The 15,399-nt window shown below is 46.6% G+C and overlaps 1 protein-coding gene across 2 annotated transcripts in view; it reads left to right on the top strand.

Annotated features, from left to right (window-relative positions):
- The first annotated feature begins 1,738 nt into the window (after positions 1 to 1,738).
- The window catches only part of LOC142571086 (nose resistant to fluoxetine protein 6-like), a 102,550-nt gene continuing 88,889 nt past the window's right edge, over positions 1,739 to 15,399 (top strand). For both annotated transcript variants that reach the window (XM_075679381.1, XM_075679388.1), the window contains exons 1-2: positions 1,739 to 2,300; positions 14,058 to 14,269. In XM_075679381.1, coding sequence (XP_075535496.1) covers positions 1,994 to 2,300; positions 14,058 to 14,269 — 519 coding nt within the window. In that variant the 5' untranslated portion in view covers positions 1,739 to 1,993. The remainder of the gene's footprint in view (positions 2,301 to 14,057; positions 14,270 to 15,399) is intronic.

Here is a 15,399-nt window from a genome sequence, read left to right on the forward strand (position 1 = left end):
TCTTATGTTTATGCTTTGCTCCCTACGCCAAGGGATCAGATATTGAGCAGATTTACCATTTCATGCTGCTAATACAGAGACACTGGGTTTCTTTGTTGAATTAAAACCGATATAAGTAAAATATTTCACAACACATACACACACCGCGACTGATAATGTGCGTACACCGCGGCTTATAAAACGCGTCACATTTCTGCGCTCCCAAAAGATATTTCCGCCTACTGTAGTTACCGATGCACCGAAAGGCTTCCCTGACGACCTTATATGAACGGACACGGCGTAAATTTCACAAAATACCATCTAAAACATCTCAAAATCGCTCCGCAGCACGCGACAGCAATACTTTCAAGCAGCGCCGCGCCGGATCGCCCAAGCCAGAGAGGAGGAAAGGCTCTCCGCACGCCCTATCCTCCTCGCCCGATGAAACGGTCTATATGGCTAGCCGATACCTACATCCGTCTGATACCAGAACGCCAAAAACTCCTTCGTTGCTACCCAAAGCACATGCGCGAAAAAAAGAAACAGAGAGAAAGAAAGAGATGCGCGTGACTGGCTGCGACAGTAGTGACGTCGGTGCTCTACGTAGCAGTCAAGCTCGCGCGCAGCAGTTTCTCCGCTTCAATCCGGCTCCGAAACGGGTAGGCCACAGGTCATACGTACTGCTGAGGAGCACGCAGGGAGAAAAAAAGACACTAAGCAATCAAATGCAAATAACTAAGTGTTCTTGCCGATAGCTTGAAATCTGGCGTAAAAATTTAGAAATTTAGCAAAACACTCTTATTTATTCACAATAGGTTGCTTTGTGTTCTTTTTTTCCTCGCTCTTTTTTCTTTCTTTTATTTATTTATATATTTATTCCATATCAGTAAATATTTTTTCGCGGGCACCGTTTCCTTCCACGCCTTTTATTATCTTTCAGAGAGACGATTGCCCACGACCTCCAGCGAAGCAGATAATAGATGGGTGCTGTGCTAACGGACATTGGCACGCTGGCTGACACACGGCTGTGTCACCGGCCTTGAGCATACCACGACATCATTCTTAATTCGACACCCTCGCCTCTAACACACCTTTAGTTGTTGCCGCACCCACCCTCCTTACCTTCTCTCCCCTTCAGTTGAACCCTACCTTTAATTCTGGGCGGAGGAAGGCGTAGTTAGCCTTGAAAAAGACAAATCCACTTGTCTAAACGTTGGCTCCCGCATTTACCTTGCTCTGATTTTGCTCTTCGGTCGAAAGAGGGTTATACAGTATAGCAACGGTGAACGTCAACTCTTCATCTCCTTTACTCCGAGTTGCCGCTTCGGAAGCTCTGTGTGCTCGTTTATGTGAGCCTATACTCAGAAGCGCTGTATAGTATAATCCTGGGGTATCCCACCTACGCGAAAGAGAGATGAAAAAAAGAAGACAAAGGGCGTAATCAGGAAGTTAGTATAATGTGTATGCGGCGTACAGCGAACATATTCCATCAAGAAGCCACGGAAAAGCTAGAAAACCGGGTGTGCGCCAGCAGCCAGGCGTGCTTCAGCGGTCACGCGTCTCTTCAGAAGGTCAACCAGGAATTGTACAATTGTAATGAGTGACAACGCAATCGCGCGCCCCCCTCCCTCCTCCCCGTGCATGGTCTAATGTTCCCGGAAGAGTAGAGGGGGAAGGAGGCGTCGCTGCGCGCGAGGGCTTGCCGCACGCGGACGTAAAAGCAACCGGATTCATGCATGAGTGGATGACATGACTAGCGGAGTCCGTGCGCATGAGCCCGCGTAACCTATAACACTCATCGCCGGCGATGCCACGCGACCTTTTGTTCTCTTAGGCCCGGCACAAACTAAGCAGCCAATCCGCGACATAATTCACAGTGAAACATAGTTGGGCACTTGAAGTACGTAACGGCGCTGCCGCGTGGCCCGTGTTATGGCTTAAACTGTCTTGCGTTCCTCGTTATTATCGATATTTTCCGAGATTGCGGTCTCCTGTTTGGAGGGAAGCCGCAGAGATGTTTTCGGCGAAGAGTGTGCATTCGTCGTCAGCCGCATCGCTCTTCGTACTGGCGATACTTCTGTGCGCCTGGGCGACAACGCCTTGCCTCGTAGGCGCCGAAGCCAGTGCGAGTTCTTCGGGGACGGGGCGGTCCGAGGCGAGCTACGTGCTGATGCTGAAGGAATGGATCGCCAACGCCATGGACCGAGCACCACCTACGCTAATGCGCAAGCTCCTGAAAGCTGACGTGTCGACTGAATGCAGCCTAGGCCTTCTCAAGATGATGCGTGGAGTCCGCAACCTGGAACCGTGGGCGCTGCGACGTGAGTCTGCCTGCGGCGAACGCAACACTTAACGTAACACAGACGCGGCAATCGCTTGCTTGCAACTTGCTTGCAATTGTGGGACCCACATGCCTCGATTTTGTAGCGCTGCCACTTCCGATGCTACTCCTTTTGGCGCTTTTGGGCCTCGATTATCAGTGGTCAGATTGACGCTCCAGCCGGTGTCATCAATGGAATCAAGCGCCCGTGAACTGTGGATGATGAGAGGGGGCAAAGATTAAGAGTGCAAGACACCGCTACAAAATCGAGGCCCCGGAATTCTCAAGCCGAATATGTATATACAGTGAATTGGAATACCTATATGAAGAAACACGTGAATGATAACTTCCGCTTATTGATAGCGTGAATTTTGTGCGTTTGTTGCTGTGTGCGTACTCAGGGTGCGCACCAACGCTCGATCGCATTCATGGACGATCATCATCATCATCATCATCATCATCATCATCATCATCATCATCATCAGCCTGGCTACGCCGACTTCAGGGCAAAGACCTCTTCCATAGTCCTCCAACTACCCCGGTCATGTGCTAATTATAGCCATGTCGTCCCTGCAAATTTCTTAGTCTCATCCGTCCACCTAATTTTCTGCCGCCCCCTACTACGCTTCCCTTCTCTTGGAATCCGGTCAGTAACCCTTAATGGCCACCGGTTATCTTCCCTCCTCATCACATGCATTGCCCATGCCCCATTTATTTTTCTTGATTTCAACTAAGATTTCATTAACACCCGTTTGTTCCCTCACCCAATCTGCTCTCTTCTTATCCCTTAACCCATCATCACCCATCATTCTTCTTTCCATAGCTCGTTGTGTCGTCCTCAATTTAAGCAGAACGCTTTTCGTAAGCATCCAAGTTTCTGCCCCATACGTGAGTACTGGTAAGACACAGCTGTTATATACTTTTCTGTTCAGGGATAGTGGGAACCTGCTGTTCGTGATCTGAGAATGCCTGCCAAAAGCACCCCAGCCCATTCTTATTCTTCTGATTATTTCAGTCTCATGATCCGGATCCGTGGTCACTACTTGTCCTAAGTGGATGTATTCCTTTAACACTTCCAGTGCCTCGCTGCCTATCGTAAACTGCTGTTCTCTCCCGAGACTATTAAACATTACGTTAGTTTTGTGCAGATTAATTTTCAGACCTACCCTTCTGCTTTGGTCCCCTGAGTTACTAAGCAAGGCAATATCATCAGCGAATCGCAAGTTACAAAGGTATTCTCCATTAACTCTTATCTCCAATTCTTCCCAATCCAGGTCTCTGAATACCTCCTGTAAACATGCTGTGAATAGCATTGGAGAAGTCATATCTTCCTGCCTGACGCCCTTCTTTATCGGGATTTCGTTGGTTTCGTGGACGCTCAATCTGTACTAAATTAGCAGCCCGATGCTTCACTGGAGCAACGGGCGTCCTTTTGATGCCTTAGCCTGTGAATACGCTCCGAGAGTGACCGAACCGAAAGTGATTCATTGCGAATATGGACCAAGGTGAAGGTAGTGACGCAGCGGTTGCGTAACCCTCGCTGGAGATGGCAAGTGATCGCGGTGCACCCCGCATCTCCCCCTGCACCCGGCACCCTCCCCCGAATTTAGGCGACGTACCCCACCCCCCTCCTCCCCGCCCACACCACCACTACTCACACATTCCTAAAGCACCGCCAAATCAATGTTGAGACTTGTTGTTCAAATTAATGTTGAAGAGTTCGTTGCCTTTTTCACTCCTTTTGGATGGAAGTAGTTATCGGCACCTCCTAGGGTGTGAAGGCCGGTTTTCTCATAGATTCGGTGCCAGCGCGATTAACTCTAGATGCGTTCAGTTGTTACCATCGATTCAACGGTCACGCGCATCGCTGTTGCTTCTTTAGTTAACCTATTTTGTTTAGTGTGATCCAGGGACCAGGAAAGCGATTGCGTTCTTAGTGAGCTGGTCTGTATGCTCGTGGAACGAGTTGCGGCCTGGGAAAGCGCCAATTGCGTTTAACTTATCCTATTGCTTCATTATTTCATCGAGTGACGGCTCGCCGCGGCGCTGGCAGGTCCTCTGAACCGTATACCCACGATATGGATTAGATGAGGCGGAAAATAAAATAATGCACAACAACATCAAAACCAGCAGTAACCCTTAAAACCATAAGCAATATGACTGTCACCTGTTACCTCGTCAGGTTTTTGCCTAACTGTACAGCACTTTTCGTGGAAAAATGGCAACTGGAAACAAGAGCAGCAAGAAGTTGAGATATTAAGCGATGTACTAAGGGAGAGAGCCAAGGCAACAGCCAAGCGGGAAGGAAAAGCAAAAATTAACCAATTTAGCGCTGTTTATGAAAACATTTATGGACCAACATCTCTTTTATTTACAAAGGAGACAGAGAAAACACGGCCGGAAGTGGAGAACAATTCCGTGTGTTTTGAATGACGCTTTTACAGTTATCAGTCGAACTGCCTGACATAGCCACTTCTGTGCTGTGTTTATGTGGGTGTTTTTCTAACCTTTCGCGGTGGTCGCAGTACGTCTAGAAAAGCAGCGTCCTGCGCTCTACGCGGTTGTACGGGACTGGCGTCCACGCATCGTTACGCAAGTTCCCAAATAACAATGGGAGTCGGTTTTGACACTTGGTAGAGCAGTAAACTAGGGATCCAAAAGTACTGTGATTGTTCCGCAAATATATATTTTTCTGTAATTCTTCCAGAGCTAATTCAAAAAACGCTACTATAGTCGGATACAACTTAAGCCTGCAGTGAAGCCCCGCTCACGCCCTCATAACCGCGAGCCACTGTTTCTCCGCGAGACTGCAAATGATACGTGCTTAATCTTTTCCTGTTGCCCAAATAAGACGGTAGCCACAAAAATAAAATTATTGCTGCATAATATAATACGTTTTCCCTCGCCTATTGTAGTGTAAAGGCGAAAGACTAATTCTTTATTGAACAGAAATGAAATGTTTGCTTCGCTGCAACTATTTATTGTTTCGTTTGATTTCAGTTGGCAGTGAAGTTTCATGAGTAGAAGGACCTCAGCAGTGAAATGACCTGTACCGCAGACTTTTGAAGAGGGAGATGTTCAGACTCCATACACTTTGTCAATGTCTGTTGCACACTTCATTGCTTCCGCCGATGAAAAGACTCTTCAAGAACAGCAGACGCTCGGGAGCTATCAAGTACGACACCATTCTGAAAAGACCGCATGACGAGATTTTGTTTGCCTCTCTGATTGGCTGGCGGAGTAACACGACCCCGATCGGTCCGTGTGCATTAGTTGTTAAGTGCTGTTATTTTTTTAACTTGTATTCTACTATAGAAATCATTATTTTACATTTTCGCTTTTTTACTTGTTCTTGGCAGTGTTCTTCCTGCCCGAGTCGATTTGATGTAGATCCTTGTTTGCCAAGTAAAGGAGAGGTGTATCTGACAGGCCTACCAATGAGATACGCCTTATTTTTTCTGTTTTGCGAGTTTACGCGTCTTTGTGGCGAATGGTGGGCGTTATTCATAATTGTACAATAAAGGTACCCCCCTCATTTGCACAGAATAGTTACCTTGGGTTGCCCCCGCCCCCGAAAAAAATATCCTGGGTACGTGCCTGCTATAAAGTATATGTATTATTGTGATGCCATGAACACTTCAGGCGCATTTCTGCCTTCGTCATCGCAGTCGCCGTGATCTTCCGTATAAAGTCCGATGGACATGACATCGTCCCCACGCGCCGTATCCTATATGTGCGAGTTAAAGTGTGCGAGGGTGTGGCGACGATGGATGCTCCATCTCGCGCGCGCAAGGGAGGAGAGCGGGGACGAAGCGCGCCGTCTTCCGTAGAGCGCAAGGCCCCTAAAATAGTGGAGGGAGGGAGGCATGGAGGGAGGTGTTTTACCCTGGCGGCTGCGCGAAGCCGCACAGGCCCTATTTTGAAAGTGATCGGTGATGGGGACAGAGTACAGGCGTCTCGGCGCACCTAGGGACGATAGCTTTGTGTGCGCCGTCTTCTCGCCGCTTCGTTCGCGTTGAAGCGAGAGGCAACACGAAGGTCAATTGACTCGCTCCTGCTGCCACGCTTCCTCACTCCTGCGTTCTGACAGCGAGTTACACTGGTCGTCGATTGAGATGTGCTCATGTTTCCTTGTGCGCGCGTGGCACCATGCTTGATAATTTAGTTAGTAAGGGAATGTTTGCAAGCTTTTACGGTCGATAAAACTACTATCCTTACTTTGTATAGCTGTCTATTTACTATCGCAATCGGTGCTGCGCCTTCCAGGCAAAACTGACTTTTTTGTTTACTTTTTGTTTTCTTACAAGTGAAATAGAGTAACAGAAAGCATGAAAAGGTCAGGTATGGTGTGGCATACAACGTACATAAACGACCCTCCGTGACAGGTTAAGAAAAGAAGTGGCTTTTACGCGATGAAATAGTAAGCATCGTATCCTTCACGCCGGCTAACCAAATTGTGATTTGCGCAAACCCAGCTTGACATAGTGGAGCAAATGCTCATGCGTGCCTCCAATATGCCTGCAAATGACGGGAATTGGCCTCTTTTAGTCCGAAAGGATTACATGTCCCGTGAGGCAGAAAAGCCGGCGTTGTTGACGAGTACTACCTGAAAGCAGCTTCAGTGACGTCATCACCGCTTTGTTTGTCGTCAGTAGTAATACAGAATTAAAGTTACAAAAAGTTAGAGTAAGGGCGACTCCAGGTGGAATAGAGTGAATTCATCATCATCATCATCATCATCATCATCATCATCATCATCATCATCATCAGCCTAGTTACGCCCACTGCAGCGCAAAGGCCTCTCCCATACTTCTCCAACTACCCAGGTCATGTACTAATTGTGGCCATGTTGTCCCTGCAAACTTCTTAATCTCATCCGCCCACCTAACTTTCTGCCGCCCCCTGGTACGCTTTCCTTCCCTTGGAATCCCGTCCGTAACCCGGAATGATCATCGCTTATCTTCCTTCCTCATTACATGTCCAACCCATGCCCCATTTCTTTTTCTTGATTTCAACAAAGATGTCATTAACTCGCGTTTGTTCCCTCACCCAATCTGTCTGCTTCATGTCAGCACTTAAAATACAGAATGACAGTCGTTTGTATTTGCACCCTTTCATTGGACATGCTGTTAAATTTAAGCTATTAAAACTGTTAAATGTATGTAAGCACCTAACCAAGCATGAGCTGTTTCTTTTTAAAATGAACACAGGCACTGTGCTCATTGCAAGTATGTATCATGTCACTAAGCAAATATGCAATTAGATTGTGCCACAATTTTTTCATCACATGGATATATCTGTTGAGAGGCAAGACAAAAAACAGTCATTTCTCACAAAACTAATCAACTTTTATTAACACATTTCTAACTTTTCAATGACACTTGCTTCTATGTGTTTGTCTCCAGAGAGCAGACTTTATTTCGACTTTCACATCAGAGACTTTAGATAAATATACCACGTTAAGATGACTGCCTAGAGCACATGATAATTTTCATCTTGGTGTGACATACTGTATTAGGAAAGTTTTGTTGAGTCAAATGGTACAGCCACTATATCCACATTCCAGTTTTCTCGTCCAAATTGCCTGGCAATGTATTTTGATTCTTCGGCATGCGCTCCTCTGCACTATGTGGAGTCACGCTGGGCTGGCTCTTTTGACATCCTTGTGTCCTTGAAGCTGCCTTCTTGCGTTATATAAAACAGGTGCTTGAAAAATATCGTGTGCAAAAGTCAACACGAGCAAAGGGTGTAAAACAACATCAAGAGAGTCAAGAAGTAAGATCATGGCATTAAAAGAAAGGCTTAGCTTTTAGTCTTCCTACTGACACATAAATGACTGCAACAGTAAACTGCTAAACTAACTTCAATTTTTAGATTTAAACAAAAAATAAATAACCGACAGTTCATCCTCGTTCAGCACCAATGTTAAAATACTCCTACTAATAAATGCAATATTTGTCATTGTCAGATGTCATAAGTCTGTAATTAGTCTGGTGTGTCGTAAACACCCCTCGTGACACATCCTAAGCATGTTTCCAGTGTGCCCCCCGCACCATCTCTGGTTGTGCCACTGCTCGAGCCGTAATTTGAGGATCATATATGCAAACATGATGCTCAGTAGAGATGAAAATATGGTCCTCCAGTTAAATGGATATGACTGGATGTGCCTATAAGAAAGGACCACAAGGCTTATGGCAAGCTTACCCACATTTCAATACTAACAAGGAAGTTCACTGCGCGTGGCCTGCATCTAAGCTTACTAAAAGGCATGAACTTATTTTCATTTATGTGGTGCGCAATGGAGTTCATTTTTGACACACTCGACTATACTGCAGTTTCAAATCTATCATTTTACATTCTTGAAGGCATGTAAAAGTTGCAGTTAGACCGTAGTTATTAGTTTATTAGACCAACTCTTTGTTTTGTGTACGACAGACGACTGGTAACACGGAATTAGGAATTAAAGCAATGTTTTATTTTGATACTTTATTTCTCCACTAAAAATAATAAAGTGATAAACACATTTTTATCTGCCAAGCTGTAGCAAGATGCACACAATACGCTTGTAACCTTCAGAGGAAGGGTGATTTAGCTGCTCATTTGGCGCTTCTCTGAAACGCCAACTCACATTACCAAATGCACAGGCATGTCAAAAACAATGAACGTATCGAAAGCGCCCCTGCAATTGTAATTCAACACAGCAGCCTTTATATTAGATGCCAATGCATAACTCGCTGCTTGACCATTCACCGAGTTCATAGACATAAGCACCCTTTCAGATTAGCATCGCGCTCGAAAACCGCAACAGGAGACATAAAATCAGACATATCATCACACCATTTCAATAGATGAGCAAGAACAGTTCAGTCTTAGGGCTAAACCCCATAAGAGCGATTTAGTGCGCGACGGCTACGAGCGACGGCTTCGAGCGACAATATGGGCCGTCGCTTGAACAGATCGCTCGGCGCTGGAAATCTAGAATTCGTCGCTCGTCGCCCGGAAGTGCTATAAGCGACTAGCCAATAGCGCGAAGCCGGAACTGGATGTACATCGTTCAAATGCTACCGACTGTCACGCGGAACGAGCAAACAATCGAATTTATATATGTGCGAATATAAGAACCTACTGCAAGACCTTCAGAAATATTTTATGGTACTTTTTACAGTAAAATACATCAACTTAATTTACTAAAGCACGCGTCACGGTAGTTTTGACGCGTATTTGCAGGCCTGATACCGGCAAAACCGGGGAGCCGTCGCTCAAAATCGTCGCTCGAACGGAGTACGACTTGTAGGCGATGAGCGAACGCGACAGCCATCTCCACCGCATCGCTTGTAGCTGTCGCGCGCAAGATCGCTCATATGGGGCGTCTACATTATTCAGCATAAAACATGAATTCCTCACGCGTTTTCAGTAAATTCAAGATCACGCGCCCAACTGCCCTCTTGCAGCATGTAGTTGAATGCCTGCGGCAAAGTTCCTAACTAGCACTGGCGCTGCACGTAACTTCAGTAGTCGCAGATTACCCATGGGCGAGACACCGCCAAGCGCGCGGCTTATATATAAGGAAAGCATGCCGCCAGCAAAATGACGCCTTCTTTTATGTGACTGCTTATTTCAAAAGTGTTCCGTGCATAGCAGAGTGTTAAACTGAATAAATTCAAACACACAAAACACACGCTAAGCGCGCTCCGCATAGGCTTGGAATCATGGGCTGGTGAACAAACCATTTTAAGCGTCTTCTCACCTCCCGTATTATTACACATACCATGGTTCTGGCAGCGTTTGCGATTTTCAAAGCTCCTACGGATAGCGGCAAGTGATAAAATCACACGCAGTTATCGCGACGACTGGCTTTTTCGATTGACATCGAAAGACACAGCGCGCTTGCGCAGTCCATTGTCAATCGCATCGGCAAAGCGCCACGACGACTTCTGGCGATACCATTTCACGTGCGCAGAATGTGCACCTTATAAGTTAGAATTCACTTACTGTGGAGGATATCTTGTCATATCGGAGGAATGACGAACGAGGGTCGTGTTTTCGCGGCGACGAGAGATGGGCTGACACACGATCTTCCTTGGATGGCCTACGTTGCGGCTCGCTGGACAGATCCCTTACTCCGGTACTGTGCTGTTCCGCGAGGTTGAGCGCGCGCGCAGTGGAGTAACTCCGAGTGAAAAAGTAGAGCGTTCGCTCCTCGTTCGTTTGAACTGTGGCTACCTGTTCTCTTGGAAGCAAAACGATGTGTTCTTTGCTCAGCATGGGTGAGTGAAACATTGTCATGTTCGGGGCCAGCCTCCTACAGTTGAAGCAGAGGCTTGCGCTACGTTTTGTTCTCTATTACCGCGAGAGTAGAACGGGCATTCTACTCTCTCTCTCTGATGGGCAGAGTGAAAATCACATTCCACTCTCTGCTTGGTGATGGAGTGAACAATGCATTTCACTCCACTCGACATTTTGCTAGAGTAAAACAACGCTTTGAAGAGTAAATTGGCCACTTCCCTCCTGCGATAACCTCCCTAGTTTTTGGAGTGTAGACTGGTACGCAACCAAGCTTGTCAGCTCCAGTCCATTTGTTGTGAACAAAGTCTCATTCGAAAAACTAGTTTTAATACCTTGGTATTACTTCAAATTTAAACTGCACACATAATACATACAAAACAAATGTCATACTAGCCGTCGGCGGCCTGCCTATCTGGCCTGGTTTCCCGTGGTGAAGTGGCATGGTGGGCTGCCGTCTCCTTGCTCCCCCTGAAAGACTCAGACCTCTTCCTTCAATTAGTTTTGCAGCAGCCAAGGGACACGTGAACCCTTGGGTGACAGAGGCCTCTCCACCAATCGCCTACTCAGACAAATCAGGCAAGCCGACGCGATCTAACAGGCGCCAGAAATAAAGCGACCAGACATGATCACGAAAGCACGCAAGGAACGAAATTATGACTTATGGGCAGAGCTGAGCGTGAACCGACCGCGACAGGTACGCACACTCGTCTCCGCCCGTTTCGGTATCCCTTGGAGGGTGGTCGCGAGCAGAGTAATCCCTGTACGGCGCACACACAAAGTGAGTGTCACGTACGACTGCATATGCCGGGCGAGAGCTCACGCCCGATGTCACGTTCCGGTCCTTCACGCGCAAATGCTGCAGGCGCCTGCGTCGCTCGTTTTTGTGTCTCCACGTCTCCGCTCACTGCCCGGCTCCCCCGCATCGAGGAAGGCTCAACAGTCACAAAAGCAAAAGGCACCCGCGCAACATTTTTTTTCGCGACACCTCCACCCAATAAAAGAGAGAGCCATTCGATTTTACAAAGCCCTTCGAACGTCAAAAGAAAAGAGCACTCATTAAAACTTGTATGGCAGGGGTTCGTATAAGAAAACTGAAGTAACCCCGGAAAGGCAGTGGACCCGGGTTCCAGTCCCGGACCAGGATAAATTTTCCTTCAATTACAAGGCTTTTCTTTCGAGGAACCCGTATGCGTTCCCTTTGTAGTAATTGCTACGATGGCGGATGTGTCATTTTCCCTTTACTAATTATTTTTCTTCACCTTACGAGGTTCCGCAGAACTATTATGTAAATTAACTAAGTAAATGAATTAAGTAGCAAGTAAGTTCATTCACTTGCGCTATAATACACATCAGTGTCCGTGTCGCAAGCAGCGACGCTTCTAAGTCCGAACTCATTGGGAAATGTGCTTCAGACGAAGGAAACTTCGATCTCGTCCGAGTTTTCGACTTTGCGTACTCGATCACGGGTTTCTCCCTAACCCAGATGATCACAACAACGATCACACGAGGCAAGTCTCTAGTCACCACACGAACCACATTTGCGTACATTACGACTGATATCACATATTTTCTTTTTCTGACGATGTCCTTCAAAAGACCCGGCATCTGCGCCCCCATCGGAATGCGGTCGAATCTGGCAGTGCTTTAACTGCGCAACATTCACACTCCCACGTTTTCCTTCCGTTTGGTCCACTTATTGGCCATCACGCTTGAGTCGGTGGGCTACTTTTCTGGCGCATTCGATTCTGCCTCGCACGCCTAGGCGTTTACTTACATGGAGTACCGGCTCATTCTTAGAGGCCACAATAGGGACGACTCTGCCCGGCTTTCTGGGTGGAAGCATTTGATTCTGGCAGTCATAGCGAAAGTGAACGTACTGGTTGACGTGAGTAAACATCTTTTGTCAGAAATTACTGCGGCGAATTTCGCCCATTTGTGCTTGACGCCGAGATGGCCCGCCGTAGTTTCTACATGGCATTGCTTTAAAACCTCCGATCCGATATACCCTGGGACAACAAGTGCCGTACAAGCCTCATGAAAGCACTTCGCTGTTCTCTACGAAACACCATCGCCTGACTGAAAGCTCCGTGCCGGTCATACCACTTTTCTGAACACGGCTATGTTCGGCCATTCTAGGTGATGTACAGCTTCTCTCATCCACGCGTCTTCCCTCTGCTTTTCTACAACGTCCGCATTATCCAGCACGAGCAACGGTTAAGGGTTTTCTACGCATATTCGTGCCGAATCATTCGGAGAGTGAGAAACCGTGTCGGAGTTTCTATGCTCGAAGTTAGTGCTCTACAACTTGAGACGTCACAAACCTTCTCTCCCTCGCGCGTGCGAATGCAAGCGGCTCTTAAAGAGATTGTGCTCGGCGACGAACACTCCGCGCAACTTCGTACGGATTCGGTTGACCGAGAGAACGCGCCCTCACCCGAAAAAGTTAGGCCGGCCACTACCAAAATGGGCGAAAGATCCAAATAACGCTATAAGATTTAATATCGCTACATGCGGCGCTCACTACACGCATCTGCGTATCAGGGAATGGCCATGGTCAAATCCCTTTGCTCACTGCGAAAGGCAACATGTCGAGGAGGTTCAAATGGTCACTCAAGTGAACATGATGTTGGGTAATACTGAGGGTAATCTTTCCTATGTTCCACTGAAGAGTAGGGGCTATAAAAAGAAACGAGTCTTTATGCGTAGCATCAAAAGAAGAACATCTAAAGTGCTGCATGTGTAAATGCAGACGCCTAAACGTGTAGACGACGAAGGAGCATGTCGAACGTGCCGTAACTTCTTTTTATTTTTGCTAAAACCGGAGCAATGGATAAATTTGGTACAGTAGTGATGAATTTGTGTGTTCATTAAACTATGCCTCTTTGCTAACCTTGTAACGCAGGTTGCGAAGAACTTCCATAGATTTTCATGCGGGAAATGTAAAACAAGTCAGGGTACTTAGCTCGAGCGCTGCAGTAGATATAGTCTGCCTGCCATGTCATTTCCTGTGATCCTCATATGAATCGCTCGGCATTAAAACTGACCTCATGTCTAGGAAAAGAAGCCACAGTGAATATTGTCAAGGCGCAGTGAAGAAGAAGTCCCAGTTGCGCTCGGCATTAAAAAGGCGACCCACCACTGTGACTCCTGAATAGCGCTCTACGACCTCTGTTTTTGACGTTGCGACAATATTTTCATAATTTCGTAGAACATAGAGTGATCTACATGATAGAAAAAACCTTCATGACTTTTAAGGACCGTTTGGAGTCGGAATATACCATCCAGTGCCGACAGAAATCATTCTCGGCAATGAATCTTGAGGTTTAAAAATTCAAACAGGCAGAGGGAAGCTATCGAAGTCAGTGTTGTTGTTGTTGTTGTTGTGCTGCGTTTCTTCTGGCTATTCCCTACAGTCTGTAAGCACAGATCCTTGATTTGCATGTCAGAATCGCCAAAACTGTATTTTTCGCAGTGATTGACGCGTCCGGCAAGTACCCGACCGGAGCCTTCCAGATGTCGCGAGCTGATTTGGGTGCCTTCGACGAATGCGTAGAGACCGTGCTCATCAACGACTACGGTGAGGAGACGGCGCGTGGTCAATACTGCAACTTGATAGTTTACCCTGGCAACCAAACGGACCTGGACGACCTCGTCTCCTTGGCCCTGCAGTTTACGCATCCTCGGGTGAGGCAGCGATTCTGTTAATGCATCTGTCTGATAAGGAAGAATGACGTAAGCATCGAAAAGTAACGTTCAGATAAAATTTTGTAGGTGCACGGATAAAAATTTTATTATGATGACCATCGTCATCATAACCTTAAGAGACAGGAAGCGAGAGGTATGGATCACGGAGCACAAGGGGATAGCCGATGTTTTAATTGACATTAAGACAAAAAATATTGCTGTGAAGGCTATTTAATGTTCACAGCAGGTAACCGGTGTAAGAGTTCCAGAATGGACGCCGTGGATAGGGAAACGCAGTCGAGGACAGCAAGTAATTTGGTGGCGGATGAATTCGGAAAATTTGCAGGCGCAAGTTGAAATCAGCTAGCGCAAGACAGTGTTAATTGTGGATTCCTGGGAGAAGCCTTCGTCCTGCAGTGGGCGTAAAGATAGACTGCTGCTGCTCATTGAATGTGGCTGAGCCCTTTGCATCGTGCGGGCAAATGCCCTAGCCAGCCATTTAATAAAAGAGATCCACATAAGCATACACACACTACAATATCAGTCCTCAGTGAGTGCGCACGTCCACACTAATCATTCCACCACGACAAGTGTACTCTGCATGCTGCATGTCCAACCACTGTGCCACGGGCCACCACTGCCCTAGCTTTGCTTTGGTGATGCCGGACCCCCGTGGTAACTCAATGCGCGACATGTTGCATTCAAATCAAATCAAATCAAAAGGGAATTTTATTACACAATATTATGAAAAGTGGGTACAAAGGTATTTGGTCCCATAGCCTAATGCGGCTAGTGATGGGTCCAATACAAAAAACGTATTGCAATAATTATCAAACTTATACAAACAAAATAGCGAAAGTATCATACATAAGCGGCAAATACTAAATATAATCACAGAACTGCGCTAAAAATGAACAAAACAAAAACAAAACTCAAGAACGTGCTTGACAAGATAAGAAGTGGCATTTGCATGTAATGTCAAAATTTCTTGCGAGTTTTATTTCAAGAGGCAAATTGTTCCACAGCTTAACACCAGAGAATTGAATTAATCTTTCGCCGTACACATTGGAACATAAAGGGAGATGATTAAGATTATCGTTGCGTGCATGCAGTGTGTTTAACGACGGAAA

The sequence above is a fragment of the Dermacentor variabilis genome, chromosome 1, assembly GCF_050947875.1.
Source record: "Dermacentor variabilis isolate Ectoservices chromosome 1, ASM5094787v1, whole genome shotgun sequence".
In the NCBI taxonomy this organism is placed as follows: domain Eukaryota; kingdom Metazoa; phylum Arthropoda; class Arachnida; order Ixodida; family Ixodidae; genus Dermacentor; species Dermacentor variabilis.